At 39.3% G+C, this 15,834-nt stretch overlaps 2 protein-coding genes across 3 annotated transcripts in view; both read left to right on the top strand.

The window, feature by feature from the left end:
* LOC126474402 (uncharacterized) overlaps positions 1–7,642 on the top strand; it is a 114,681-nt gene extending 107,039 nt beyond the window's left edge. The window contains exons 4-5 of the mRNA XM_050101870.1: positions 7,282–7,469; positions 7,623–7,642. Coding sequence (XP_049957827.1) covers positions 7,282–7,469; positions 7,623–7,642 — 208 coding nt within the window. The remainder of the gene's footprint in view (positions 1–7,281; positions 7,470–7,622) is intronic.
* LOC126473921 (uncharacterized) overlaps positions 7,407–15,834 on the top strand; it is a 44,911-nt gene continuing 36,483 nt past the window's right edge. The window contains exons 1-4 of one of the 2 annotated variants that reach the window (XM_050101276.1): positions 7,407–7,474; positions 7,623–7,707; positions 7,901–8,104; positions 13,950–14,075. In XM_050101276.1, the coding sequence (XP_049957233.1) occupies positions 7,676–7,707; positions 7,901–8,104; positions 13,950–14,075 (362 nt within the window). In that variant the 5' untranslated portion in view covers positions 7,407–7,474; positions 7,623–7,675. The remainder of the gene's footprint in view (positions 7,475–7,622; positions 7,708–7,900; positions 8,105–13,949; positions 14,076–15,834) is intronic. The other variant, XM_050101278.1, reaches the window with a different exon arrangement.

The following is a 15,834-nucleotide window of genomic DNA, read 5'->3' as shown; positions in this document are numbered from 1 at the left end:
CTTCATTCATTAGTAGTATGAAATTTAATAATTTTGAACCATATAGTGAAGTGTCTCCACTGGATTTCATTAGGGAATTTAATGATTTTCCTGAAACATGGAATGACAAAGAGAAAACGTCATTTGTGAGAGGCTTTTTGAAAGGGGATGCTTATGGATGGGAGCTCAGTTAGCTGATAGGTGTACTTTGTGGCATAGCTTTAAGAAAGCATTTTTGGATGAGAAGCGGCAGAGAATTTTTAATGAATTTTGGGGAGGGGAGAGATTTTACTCTAGGAAGGGCACTGTAAAAGTTTTCGGTCAGTTTTGGATAAACAAATTGAAATACGTGGACAAAAAGCTAGGTAATGAATAAATAAATATGGGTTTAGAAACTAAGTTGCCTCAGAAAGTTATAGAATTGCTTGTACCTGCCCCTAGGGGTAATGTTAATGATTTTTTGAATTGTGTTGTTAAAGTGGAGACAGTGAAGCCCACAGTGGAAGATTGTGGGAGGAATTTTGATGATAATAATCAATCAGGGAGAGAGTCTCAGGTAATAGGACAAACATAACTAATTGTAGTAGAAATTCAGGGAATGGTTGGGTGGAAGATAGCCAGAATGGGACAGAAATGGTATGAGAAATTCAAGGAACAGATATGGAGGGGAGATGGTAATTCTGGATTAAACCATTTAAAATAAACACGTAGGGGGCTCAACATTCTGTGTTGGATTCAATTATGGGTGCAATAATGCTTACCCCAGCAGTCTGTCTCATTTTTTGTGTTTCTTGAAGCAGTCAGACTCTTCTCCTATCCTATCTGTAGTTTATAAGTGAATCAGAAACATTCTATCTTCGAGTTTCATGTGATTTTGTACAGAAGGATTATTTAGTATAGGAATATTTTAAAAAGGTTTCGCCAGTGTTATCTATCTACGTATTGTGTTGTGTTAGCGATAAGTAATGGAATCATAAGAGGATGGAAGAAAAGGCAATATAAAGGAAAAAAACAGCAGTGGTATTCGATAAGAATCTATGAGATACTGTGTTTATCCTGGTTTTATGAAACATGAAGAAAGTAAATTGGTGTCAAGGTTACCAGAATTTCTGTCAAACAAAGAGGTAAAGTAAACAGAAAATAAAAGGTGTCAGCATATGTGGAGGAGAAGGTGCACATTATTTAAAACAATAATTAACATCTGAAGTAATCATCTCATGGGTGAAATTAGTATAATTTGTGCAGCAGCAGAGGCAATATGCAGTAAAAATCATCTTGAATATTAGGTCTTAATATTAATTATGGTATAATAGAAGTGTTTGTGTTCAGTGGAATCAGTATACGGAGATAACTATCTACCTATAGAAGCTTGTCATGGTACAGCCTCTTCTAACATTAAGGAAATAAAAGGTTAAACATAGATGCCCAGAGTAATGTGTGTGGAAAGAATAGGCAACATTTTTATGTATATCGCCTTTCAGGCTAGAATCTCAAGCAATTTGATGGAATACAGTGAAATAATAATTTTTCTAAGTGATAATTTTGTCTGATCAGTAATGAGAGTTGAGTTTGCCTTAGCACAAGGATTTGTTACTGTGGAGTATTTTTCAGGAGAATCAATTTTGTATTGGATAAGCAGAGCAGGTGTTTATTTATTAGATAGTGAAGCTATAATGAAATAATGAATAATGTTAGGGTCTTAATGGTTAGGGCCCCTGTCTCTGCAGTAGGGTCATTTTTTGAGAACACACTCCACTAGCTAACGAGGTAAAAAATTGTAAGTAAAATAATGGAGCTGACAAACAAGATTGAGTAATGAAAAAGATAACTGTATAAAAACAAATGTCAAATAGTCATGTAGTGCTACATTATTGGATCTATAGGTTATCTGAAAACTTCTATTTGTGCTCTAAAGAATTATGAGCTTAAAGTGGTAATACTGGAATGAAGAAAAGTAATTTTGCTGATTAACTGATAACTGTGGTGCTAAAGTGATGTGAATATTCTGACAGGTCAACTATTTGGTAACATCGTGTGAGAATTTAATTTTCTGCTTGATGAGAGTAGTACTCGGAGTTGAGTGGAGAAGTAGGGCAATGATTTGATATGACTTCCATCCCCTTAATTCTGATGTGTGTAGTAATTAAGTTATGTGATGGCGACTTTATTCTTTCCAATAATCTAATGATTAGTAAATCTATGCTACTGCACATCACGAGTTTTTCCTAGAGGTAATGTACATATTTTGGACATTAAGATGATAAGTCCATAAGTGAAAGTCCCCATCTTTCATACTGTAGTCAATTTTAGTGCTAATTATTGTGATGTTATGAGAACTGTGTAATGTATTTATTTGTGAAGTAATGACCATTATTTGCCATTAGTATGAGGTCACAACTGTCATGTTGCTGAGCATGCTCCGCAACAGTATATAGTGTGTTGCCAATGTGCACTGAAGCACCAAAAAGACTGATGCAGGCATGTGTATTCAAATACAGAGATATGTAAATACGCAGAATATCACACTGCAGTTGGCAACAAGTGTCTGGAGCAGTTGTTAGACCAGTTACTGATGCTACAACGGCAGGTTATTAAGATTTAAGAGAGTTTGAACGTGGTGTTATAGTCGGCACATAAGCAATGGGACACAGCATCTCTGAGGTAGCGATGAGGTGGGGATATTCCCATACAACCATTTCACAAGTGAATATCAGGAATCCAGTAAAACATCATCTCCAACATCGCTGTGGTTGGAAAAAGATCCTGCAAAATGGGACCAGTGATGACTTAAGAGAATCTTTCAACATGACAGAATTGCAACCCTTCTGCAAATTGCTACATATTTCAATGCTGGGCCATCAATAATGTTAACATGTGAACCATGCAATCAAACATCATCAGCATGGGCTTTCAGAGCTGAAGGCCCACTCATGTACCCTTGATGACTGCCCAGCCTCACCTGGGCCCATCAGTTCTGACGTTGGACTGTTGATGACTGGAAACATGCTGCCTGGTCAGATGAGTCTCATTTGAAAATGTATTGAGTGGATAGATGTGTACAGGTAAGGAGACAAGCTCATGACTCCATGGATCCCGCATGTCAAGCTGGTGGAGGCTCTGTAATGGTGTGGGGTGTGTGCGGTTGGAGTGATATGGGACCTCTGATATGTCTAGATATGACTCGACAGGTGACACATATGTAAGCATCCAATCTGATCACATGCATCCATTCATTGTGCATCCATTGTGTATTCTGACAGACTTGGTCAATTCCAGCAGGACAATGCGACACCCCACCTGTCCAGAATTGCTATAGAGTGGCTCCACTCTTCTGATTTTAAACACTTCTGCTGGGCCACCAAACTCCCCAGACATGAACATTATTGAGCATACTTGGGATGCCTTGCAGTACTCTGTTCAGAAGAGATCTTCACATCCTCGTTTTCTTATCTATTAATGGACAGCCCTGCAGGATTCATGGTGACAATTCCCTCCAGCACTACTTCAGACATTAGTCGAGTCCATGCCACATCATGTTGCGACACTTCTGCATGCTCGTGGGGGCCCTACACAATATTAGGCAATTGTACCAATTTCTTTGGCTCTTACGTGTACATCCTCTGCCTATATGCCCTTTTATCCTAACTCAAAACTTGACAGCAGTCTTGCTGACATAAAAGGCTGAATAGTGTTTACAGAACAGCTGACACATGTCATGTATTATTTCATAGGTGTCTCTCTATTTAATAGTATATGTTTTGTCAGTTAAAAGGCTGGTGTAGGTGGTGGTAGAAGAGTGCGTGGGGACATCTTATGGAAGGTAAGCTCACAGGGGTAGGAGCCACAGGGTAGGGAAATAGGTGCAGAAGAAGTATAGGATCTGGCAGGATATTGTGGAGATTGAAAGGCAGATGAAAAGCTATTACAGATGTGGTGGGCAAATGTCAGACAGAGTGGACCTCATTTCAGGGCATGATGTTAAGTAGTCATAAACTTGTTGAAGTAGTTGATTAATACTTTCAAGACCAGGATAATACTGAGTGACAAGAGGTGCACTCCTGAGTTATTTTTTGGAGGGATCAGCAGTACCAGGATACTTCCAGGTCTCCTAAGGATATTGTTATCTGGAGTGGATGGATAGTCACCTAATCTAAAATACCCTTGTGTCACCCCACATATAGTCAGCTACCTGGATAGCAGCCTTGCATGTATAGGGCACACCTTATCCACTTATGGGGACTGGACAGTTTTCAACCCTGTGGCACAAGTGTAGGAAGTCAAAGTTTAGCTAGTTTCAGAATCTTGGAAGTCTCTGGTTCAAGCCTTCCTCTCGACTCAGAACCAGGAGGCAACAATTCATTCTGCAGGCAATGCTGCAGACTGTGAACTTTGTTGAAACTCTGCGAAAAAGACTGGTATTCTCAACTTTCTCTGCCATTCACTGGAATGAAACAAGTATGACCTCGGAGGCCAGACAACAGGCATCATTTGTCCCAATGCCCCTGTGCCCTCGCTGACTGACAGAATAGGCTCGACAACACGTTGAATGAGGTCTCTAAGCAGACACACTGAGTGCATGTAGTGTTTGTTCTCAACCCTTGCTGTCATTTTCCTAAAGGGTGCCATTATTCATCATACATTTGGGCTGCCAATGATCAACAGACCCCTGCCATTTTGTGTCCCCCACTCCCCGCCCTCTCCCCCTTGACATGGAACACAGTACATTTTCCAATTGGTGAAGTTAGTCTCACTCGCTCAATTTCAGTGGAAGACCACATCTCAAGCTTGTTGGTTGGGGTGATGGGAGTAACATCCTGAGTTCTTCCTGGACCCTTTCTCTGCTGCGCAGACCTGCCACTGACATGTCATCACAACCAAGTGGACTAGTAGTGATACACTCTTATTTCCTGTAGAAGAGACAGTATCAACAGGAAAGGATAATAACTGAGTACTCTTGGTATCTCTGGTACATGACTCTCAGTAGCCCTCAAAAACACACCCATTCATAGCAGCTCCCTATCGCTTGCTTGGCAGTAGTAAGGGTGATTTTCAGATGCTTGTGAACAGTGAGTAATCATCCCATGCCCAAGAACAGCATGCACAGTGGGCCTGCATTATGCCTAGCACAATATTTAAGGAACAGCAAACTAATAACTTCAAATGAAGCTTACTGATTCTCTCTTCATTTACAGGTACAACATGCTACAAGTATTACCAGTAGCCTTTTAGAACTGAAACGAACTCTGGCACATCTTTACTACTGGTACCTCAGTGCACAGTTATAATTTTTATTATATTTACTCTTCTCCATTTGGAGAATTTTGCATATATACAATTTAACTGTGCAGTGAAATATGTAGCAGGTCTTTTCAAACAAATCTTTGTTGCTTATCCTTCCTCATGCCTTTATGTTTAACTTTGTTGTACACATTTATTGTGTGTAATAGCTGCCTAATAACAGACGCATCTTGGGCATACATAGGGCAAACTGATGGACTTAATTGGTTATCCAACTGTTACATGAAGTGCATTATTTGCCTATTTTATGTGCCACAATGACAATATATCACCATTAATAAAAATCTTAACCATTTGTACCATAATAACTTTGTGTCCTGCATTTAACCTTTGAATATACTGTTAAGGGCCAATAGCTGTAAAGCCATTTGCGAATACGGCTATTACAGGGCCTAATTATATGGAAGTAATGTAATTTATACTACGCAAAATTCATAAGGCAGGTGTGATGAGGTAACTCTGCAACCTATAAAAGTAAATTTGAAAGACGTATTTTATGTGACCAAAACTCTTAAGAATTAAAGATGGGCTCTCTTTCCAAGTGTACAATTAATGATTTATTTTTTTATTTATGAGAGAGCAACTGCCAGACCATCAGGCACTAAGAATGGAGAGTCAGACGATATTGAATCCGCGGTGCTCAAGCAGAAAACAAGAGATAAGTGCTAGCAATTAAATTTGGTGCAGGGGTCTCTCTGTGTCAAGCAGTGGGTAGCTTTTTAATAAGAATTAAGTCCTAAATATGAAAATGTGCATAAAAAAGTGTCAATTTCGCAAACCCTAACGAAATATTCGTTCACCCATACACCCTTTGCTAAGCTTCACACATACACACTGCCAGTATCACATACTCAGCAATATCTCTGGTAATACTGGCATATTATATTGTATGTTGGGATGTGAGAGCAATGTTCAGTCTATCAGTTGCCTGGATTTTTTTTCAGCATTTTATATTATTAAGTAGGTACCAAACATCCTAATAGAATGAATGGGCACAAGTAAACTGTCTGCATCATAAACAACCAACACTCTGTTACTGAAATGCGTTATGGAACAAAAGCAGGGGTCTGCATACATGTTTCATTACCTGTGTAATATGAATCATGTTTCTCAACTCCAATGTTTCTAAATTGGGAATCTGGTTCTTCAATATATAATTAGACATTACTCTCTACATGGTCTTAATTAACACTAAGTTTCTCTGTTCACTTCTACAACTTATCTTATCCAGTTTCCTATTTACGTTCTTCATATATGTTCATTTTTGTCTCACATTATTTGTATTTGCTCCTCGTTTAGATATTTTATTTTCACTATCATCATTTACTCTTACTATCCCCGTAACCCACCATTTGTAATCTGCTGTCCCAGTAACCCACCATTCTTATCTTTTCAAACTCATTTACCTTTCTTTTCCTTTGCTCTCTGTGATTTATTAAAAGTGCAGAATTCTTTTTTAATTCAAGAACTATTAACAGTTTACTATTAGGTGTACTATGAAATATGTTTCTGAATGTTGGTTGAGGGCAACTAAGCATGCATATTGTTCTACTGATCAGTATTTGGCACATTTTTTCTTTTCATGCAGTACCTGCACATCTTACATTTGTTATTTCTTTTTACATTCAGATACTGAGAGGTTATTATTGGTTGAAAATTCTAGGCTGCTAATGCGTTAACTACTTGCCAATGTCACAGAATGACGAGTTGGTATGAAAAATATTTTCTAACGAGGAGAAATTGTGGTGCCTTGGAAAAATAAAAATATATTCCAGTTCTTCTCCAAAGATCCAGTGCTCAATAAGGGCTTGTCGTGCCGAAATGTTTGTTTTGGCAGTCTAACGCTTCTGGTAATCTTGACTTGCGAATATCGTTACAAACATTCCGCAAAAGAAAAGTGTAGCTTCCTTTGATGTTTCCAGAGCCTGCATCACTTAATTCCTCACTAATTGTCAGTAAATCTGATTTTGAATAAATATCTCTGATTCAATATGCAATTTTCAGACGAAATGATAACGTTGACAAACCAACGAAGTCTCAAACGACCCGCTTGTACCGAAAAATGAGACCTCTGCCGGTTGCAATGAGGTTGTGCGTGCTCTGGTGTGATTGGTCGAAAAGTGGCAGGCTGAAGTGTATAACGAAGGTTAGTACTGCGCTGAGAGAGTCAGCCATTATCGTTTTGTTCGCCGGTCAGGTGAGTGGAGGTGTAGAATTCAAGGGAGTGATATTGGTCTGTTGTGTCTAGAGGGCTTAATTGTCGACGTTTTTGCATTTTATAACTGCAGTGAGAAAAGGGGTAGCAAAGATTATTCGTACAATCATTTTTTTTTTTTTTGTTACAGAGTTGGTTGGTGGCAAGTGACACTTGGAAACCAGTCTGCAACGTTGCTGTAAAATGTGCAGCAACGGCTATTCCAACCAAACTATGTACGTATTTCTTAAAATTTGCAGTTTTTAAAATTGTTTTAGCATTGAGGTAGTTTGTTGCGTGCTACTTCTTAGTGGCTTATGCCGCCATTTTTCTCGGATGTTCCAGTAATACGTCAAATTTTGCGAGGATAGTTAGTAACAGAAGTAAGTTGAATAGCTTTGAAGTGTTTGAGTATTACTTTTATTGTAGGTTTCGAGGGGAGAGAGATCAGTTCGTGAATAAAAATCGGTTTTGGAGCAATCAGAACTTCGCCAGTAAGACAGAAGGAACTGCTGCAAAAAATGGAAAGAAAAAACAGCCCGGAGAAAACCTAAAGAAACCGCAGTGGGATACAACCGCGCTTCAGCCCTTTTTGAAGAACTTCTACGTCCCCCACGCGAATGTACTTAATAGGTAAGTTTTTGCCCCTTTTTCGGAGGGATGGTTGTGGGGAAGCTGTCAAAGCACTTAGTTACAACGTGCAGATGTTTATCGACACTTGACAGCTGACAAAGATAAGACACTTTGTGTTTGACTTTTGGATTTTTTTTTTTCCCCTTCTTCTAGCAGCAATAACTTCTGAATGGTATCTGTCAAAATACCTATTCAGTATGGTAAACTTTGCTGCTTGTGAATGCGGATTATTTATGTAGTATTCGGTTTAGGAACTCCGGAATGAAACTTAATGAAAAATCAGATTTAGAGTAAATCTGCGAAACTAGGTCGCAAAAATGTTCTCCATACTGTAAACTTTGAAGCGGCGTGGTAACATTAGAATGTTCTCGAAGTATATTTGTATGAAGCGCATTATCTTTGGATTTCTGGTAGTGGCCATATTCATTGCGGTTTTGCCTCTTGGGATCTTTGTCTTCTTCAGAGTCCCATGTTTATATTTGTGTTAACTTCTCGCAGACAATTTTGGCTACGTTATTAGTATGTGAAGATTTCAGGGAAGAGCTAAAGATAGCGCCTGCGCTGTGGTATTTTTCATAAATTTAGTTACAAAGGATTTTCTTGTAGGAGAGTACGGAACAATTGCAGAACCTAGATGTAGGGTCATGCTGCAGACAACCATTGGTATGCATGTTTATTGGCTTTGCTTATTCTTAAACAATTAGCTTTTAATCCAAGCTAAGCTTCAGAATACCGTATGGTTCAATCTGCTGTAAGTAAGGTTTCAGATGACATGGGCTACTGTTAATCTTTAACATTTGTTAGAACTGCTTTTGAGCTTACTGACATATATACTTGCACTGTGTGCTAATCGTTGCATATTCCTAAAGCTAATCCGCCACTGTGACAAAAGAAGTATCACTGCACTGTTCCCCTTCTTTCTTAGGTTGAATAGGTGTGCAAGTTGCTCTGTCCCACAAGTGTCCAGGAATTGGGGGGGGGGGGGGGAGGGAGACAAAATCAAAATACACTTGCACCCCAGATCAATCGCTTCTGTAGTAAATAGAGATTTTAATTGCATATATCTTGTCAGTATGTAGTCACTAGTGTGTCATGATTTTATAATTCGGCAGTTGTGGTTCAGTTGCAAAGATTCCTCTGCAAAAGGTATTGGTGTTACTGTTGTTGGTTGTTTAGAATTGCATTTCTTGAATTTTTCCCTACTGTGGCTTTAGTCTAGAGCTTGATAATTTTGTTTCAAATAGATCAGGAGTAAAGATCTGCAAGGAGCCCTCCTAAAACGTTCTATAACTGAACTGACAACATAGAATTGAAGTGTCCAGTTAAAATTTGCTGAACTGCAACCTGGGTTTTTGTTGAACTCGTGTATGGGTTTTCGATGTTTACTTCAGGGAGTGGAGGTCTATTGCTAGATGTGGACTTGTATTTTTTTATTTTATTTATTTATTTTGCCCTCTCATTTTTAACAAAACTGATGGAACTGTTATTCCTTAGATTTTAATGGTTCACAGTAAGTGTCCCTCATATTTATCATAGTAACATATGTACATAAAATGCAGCAAAGGACTTGCTGGAGTCTTGTCCATTATCTGATATCATTTTCTGAGTGTACCTTGCAGTTTTAGCTTCTGTGACAAAAATAACATTAAATATGGCATGTATGTAAACATTGGTGTATACTACAGACCAGTCTGTCATCACAGCCTAAGATTCTGAGAGGGGGGCTGGTCCAGTATCACATTATAGCTCAAATCTGTCTGACCCTAGTTACAGTTGACTTGGCTTCACTAATTCGTATTTAGACGAATGCTGGGATAGTTTGAAAATGATGCAGCAAATTTCCTTTTCACACATTGTTTTCATTCTCCTATTTAAGATTGTTCACTGTCGTAAGCTCTTTTGATGCTGAGATCTTCTTGGTTAGTTACTGTATGTAGACTAGAGTAGTGGTAAGGTTGATGGAATTGGTGGTGGCTTTTGAAGACCGTTGCTTGCACTAGGGAACCCTAGGTTTATCTACCCAAAATGACTGTAACTGTCCCCTAAATATTTCAAACAGCAAATCAAAAGCTTGAACTCCAGTAGCGACATCAGTGGTTGCTTCCTGACATCTCGCATTCTTATTGGCTGCTGATTTTAGGTAGGATAAAATGCTAAATTTAAACACATTGTGTTGATGGCGTTTTAAATAATACAGCAATAAAACAACATATAAGAATTTATGCTGAGTTGTTTTAAATCTGTAAACTTATTATGAAAATTCGCTGCAGTTTTATTGTTATATTTAACATTAAAAATGTGACTCAGTAGATTGACAAGGGAATAAAACCTGTTAAATTATATACAGTTTGCCACCTGCTCAGTGAACAACTTAATAGGTGGTATTAAACTTTTTTTACTTTGCCATCTAGTGTAAGCATAGGATTTCTATGAAATACTGTACTTACATAATTCTGGAAAAATGTTAACAACTCAAAGTAGAGGCATGGAGTTAAGTGTTGTGTATGCTTGCCCCCCCCCCCCCCCCCCTCCCGCCCAACTCCGTCTGAAGAGCTCAGGAACACCCATACCACCTTAATTGTACCCTACAGAAACAAATACTGAGTGATCAAAAGTAGCCAGACACCTGGCTGAAAATGACTAGTTCGTGGTGCCCTGCATCAGTAATGCTGGAATTCAACTGGCCCACCCTTAGCCTTGATGACAGCTTCCACTCCGCATGCATACATTCAATCAGGTGCTGGAAGGTTTCTTGGGGAATGGCAGCAAATTCTTCATGGAGTGCTGTACTGAGGAGAGGTATCGATGTCGGTTGGTGAGCCCTGGTACGAAGTCGGTGTTCTAAAACATCCCAAAGGTGTTCCATAGGATTCAGGGCAGGACTCTGTGCAGGCCAGGCCATTACAGGGATGTTATTCTCGTGTAACCACACCCCCACAGGCCGTGCATTATGAACAGGTGCTCGATCATGTTGAAAGATGCAATTGCCATCCCAGAATTGCTCTTCAACAATGGGAAGCAAGAAGGTGCTTAAAACATCAATGTAGGCCTCTGCTGTGATAGTGCCACACAAAACAACAAGGGGTGCAAGCCCCCTCTGTAAAACTCAGTTTTACTGTTGCCACTAAACACGCTGGCAGATAATGATCGCCGGGCATTTGCAACACACATACTGTGTGATTCGTCACCCCACACAACAGTTTCCACTGTTCGATTGTCTAATGTTCACGCTCTTCACACCAAGTGAGGTGTCGTTTGTCATTTACTAGAGTGACATGTGGCTTATGAGCAGCTGCTCGACCATGAAATCTGTTTTCTCACCTCCTGCCGAAGCGTTGTAGTAATTGCAGGGGATCCTGGTGCGGTTTGGAATTCCTGTGTGATGGTCTGGGTAGAAGTCTGCCTATTACACATTACGATCCTCTTAAACTGTCGGTCTGTCAGCAGATGAGGTTGGCATGTACGCGTTTGTGCTGTATGTCCCTTAAAGTTTCCACTTCACTATCGGATAGGAAACAGTGGACTTACGGATGTTTAGGACTGTGGAAATCTCGTGCACAGACATGACACAAGTGACAACGTTTGAAGTCCGTGAGTTCCATGGAGCACCCTATTCTGCTCTCTCATGATGTCTAATGACTACTGAAGTCGCTGATAGAGTACCTGGCAGCACAATGCACCTAATATGAAAAATGTAATTTTCTGGAAGTGTCTGGATACTTCTGATCGCATAGTGTAGCTGTGTGCAGCTTTTAGCAAGTGATAGTTTTAAGGTTAAGGGAAGTTGAATGCAGAAAACTGACCTCTGGAAAACAAAGCACAGAACAAATAATGAAAACACTTTCCCTTAGCAACAATGTAAATTCATTATTTGGAAATCATTCAGGATTATGCGACTGTCGGAGCTTTAATTATGACTATAAATGTTATTAATGGTTGAATGCACTTGTGGTGTCTGTGTAGGTAGTTGGAGACAGCTGCAGCATATCAAATGAATCAGTATGAGATGTTCCCAAATTATTTGGATCCTTTACTGAAATACTTTCCTTGCTTTGATGTGGCTATCACTATAGACAGCCGACCTCAACATGGTATTGTCACACCAGAATACTTCATAATTAGGCCTACCATTTGTATTGTCTCTGGTCAACAGTGAGAAAGCGTTTTCACCTCCCTCTCTCTGTCTGGATTTTGATTTCCTTTTTCTTTAAAAAATTAAAGCAAATGTGATGTGCTACCCAAAAGGTTCCAGAATAAGTGTATAGCTGATGAATTCAAACTAGTATGGCAAAATTCTGCCAAGGGCAACATCATATTTTAACAATGAATGGCTCAGTTGGCTTACTAGGTGGTCATGTTTGTAGTTGTCAGCATAAGTTGAACCCTAACAGTTGCAGAGGGCTGGGTGCAGCATCTTCTTTGGGCTGACTCACCTAATAAAGTAATAAGATTTTATAAAAGGCTAATTGGCAATGCCTCAGTGTTGTCATAGCCTCTGTAGATGGCTATTGTTTTCGCCTGCAGCCATTAGCACTGTGGAGTTGAAACTTGGCAACAGCACTGTGATCTGTCAGGATATACTTCCACCATCTCGACTAGTTTCTGTGCACTATTTCCCATTCTCATATGTTGTGTGGCTTGTGAAATTGATGGTGGTGTGTGTCTACGAATGATATCTGGGCATGAATCATTGTTTCCGACTCTGAAAACTGCTGTATAAACAAATACTTTGAAGCAGTTGAGAAGGTGGCTTAGGTCAGTCATAACTGCTATAATTGTTTCCAAGATGGCAAAACATTTGACAGTCTCCATTCAGGATGGCTGTAACTGGAATTACTGGTGGAAATGTCGCAGCTGTTGGAAATACGGTGCTGGAAGACCATAGGAAGGTCAACCAGGACGTATGCAGTGTTGTGGGGCTGTCTTATGGAATGTATCGGACGATTTTCTCCGACAAAAGTGGCACATGCACTATTGTTTCCTCCAGCATGACACTGTGAGGTCACACTTTGTTGATTACTGTGCAGTTTCTGGTGATAAACAAAACAGTTGTTTCCATCTGTAATATTCACCCATCCTGGAACTGATTGTTTTTTATTCCCCAGAATGAAACTAAAGTTAAAAAACAAATTTTCACACGTTTGATATTAAGACTCAGAAGTTACCGTAAAAAGGCTTATGAAAAATGCATTCCAAGGAGGTTTGAGTTCATGGAAAAATTGGAGTGGTATATAAACCCCCAAGGGACTACTTTAAAGGTGATCTTGATGAATAAGATCCACTTACTGTAATTTTATATGCTGTATTCTGAAAACTTCAGAGTAGCACCTCTTACCTCACTTGAAAAAGGATGCAGTTTTTCACATATTTACCTTGTCAGATCTTGGTTTCTTAGACTGTATTTACAGTATATTGTAGAATATTAGTCTATGATAAATATAATTTAACGTTGATACTAATGTACATTTAAGACTTGTTCAGTTTTCCAATTTTTGGCTTTTTTCATAGTGCGAGCAGTCTTTTGCCTCAGGTATAGACAAGTCTACAGTTAGATGGCATGATGCGCTGCTGCTTACTATTGTTCTTCCTCATATCTGTAATTGTAGGAAATTATTTGCAGTGTTAGCATTTGCTCTTTTGGTGTTTAAGAAGTTATTATGATTGAGGTCCACATCGAAACAGCATAACCTGATTAAATACTTTAAATCCTGGTAGTTTATTTTCAGGAGTATGAAATTGGCTCATTGGTGTAAATGGACATTTAGTACGTAAGAAAATTAAACAATTGCCGCATGGAGATGTTACTGTGCCCTAGATTGAATTAAAATTGTTGATTTGTTTGCAGGACGGCGGAGGAAGTAAACAAATATCGAAGTAACCATGCAATTACTGTGAAAGGAAATAATGTTCCTCACCCAAGTCAGTTTTTTGAAGAAGGAAATTTTCCTGAATATATAATGCAAGAAATAATGTAAGTATGTCAAGAACATTTTTAGCACATAATGTTGATTGTAACTGTAAGAAATTAGTGCATCATGGTTTGGAACAATCAAACGAATATATATACTTTAAATCCTGGTATATAGAGGGAAACATTCCACACGGGAAAAATATATTTAAAAACAAAGATGATGTGACTTACCATACGAAAGTGCTGGCAGGTCAATAGAAACAGACACATACATACACACACACACAAAATTCAAGCTTTCACAACAAACTGTTGCCTCATCAGGAAAGAGGGAAGGAGAGGGAAAGACGAAAGGAAGTGGGTTTTAAGGGAGAGGGTAAGGAGTCATTCCAATCCCGGGAGCGGAAAGACTTACCTTAGGGGGGGGAAAAAAGGATGGGTATACACGCGCACACACATATACAGACACAAGTAGACATCTATATGTATATGTCTGCTTGTCTATATATATATATATAATGTGTGTGTGTGTGTGTGTGTGTGTGTGTGTGTGTGTGTGTGTGTGTGTGTGTGTTCCTTCCCTCTTTCCTAATGAGGCAACAGTTTGTTGCGAAAGCTTGAATTTTGTGTGTATGTATGTCTGTGTCTGTGTTTCTATCGACCTGCCAGCGCTTTTTATATAGATTAAAGCCTATGGATCTTCCCAGCAGGATTCAAATTGGGGAAAAAAACTTTGTAAAATAAAAGTGCAGCATCTAAGTAGAGTGATGGTGGGCACGCATTGTTAGATTTCCCGCAGCTACTGTGGGGGTGGAATACACATTACAGGCTGCAGACTAGAAAATGTGTGCTGGCATACTTTTTGGCAGGAATTCCAGCTGTCTGAGCAATTGCACAAGCCATTTTTCAATCGGTGTTTCGTCATTTGCACACATCAGATGAGAACATATCACTGTTGATGTGCAACATAGATTACATGAACAGTGATCACTTCGTTCTGGAGGTAAAGTGTATTGATGATAAAAGGTGCCTTGACTATTAAACAGGAGTGTAATGATGGAGTTGTGATTGCACTCACCGTAACAGTGGGGAGACAGAGAAAATTTAAATGGAAACTCGTGTTTAGCGTAGGACAACCCCTTAGACCTTGGGACAGGTGACTGACCAATGACTAAAACAGAAATGGTCTGCAAAGTAGTCTTTCAAATTTTAAACTTACGTTGGTCTTAGTTCTGCATATAGACATACTTGTGGATTGAGGCACCTTTAATGTCGAATTTTTTTTCACGGGGTCAAGTGCTTCGAACAGTTTGGGAGTTCCCCATCTGGGGACTTGACATGTATGGTGAGCATGAGGATCCAGCACTTTATTCCTGTGCTGCTATCTGTCCTCTCACTCACATGGTGGTAGCCTTTAAAGTTGCCCCAGCTGTTCCCTGGGTTTTGTTTTCATTTATCAGACTATACATTTATTTAAATCACCTTTGACTGAAGTAATTTTTTGTTCCCTTCTGAGTTTTTCATTTTCAAAATTTTTCCTACAGTGGGGGCCGACTGGAAGAACCTTAAATAATGCATGTAAGCAGTGTTAAAGATAAGTGCAGAATACTGGCATAGACTCAATGTGCTGTAAAAACAACACAGTAGCCTCTGACATGGTGGGCTTATGTACCCCTTTCGCGTGAGGCCCTGAGAAAACTTATCAAACTGCTGATACCTATTCTGCTAGCACATATCTAAGCTGCCAGCATCCAACTCTGGCAATGGCAGTTGTGCCATACGGTCATGGGTGTGGGTGGATGGTGTCTTTGGAGAGCTG

Source organism: Schistocerca serialis, chromosome 4 (assembly GCF_023864345.2).
Source record: "Schistocerca serialis cubense isolate TAMUIC-IGC-003099 chromosome 4, iqSchSeri2.2, whole genome shotgun sequence".
Taxonomy (NCBI): domain Eukaryota; kingdom Metazoa; phylum Arthropoda; class Insecta; order Orthoptera; family Acrididae; genus Schistocerca; species Schistocerca serialis.
Note: the sequence above shows the minus strand (reverse complement) of the source record. Positions and strands in the feature narration are given on the sequence as shown.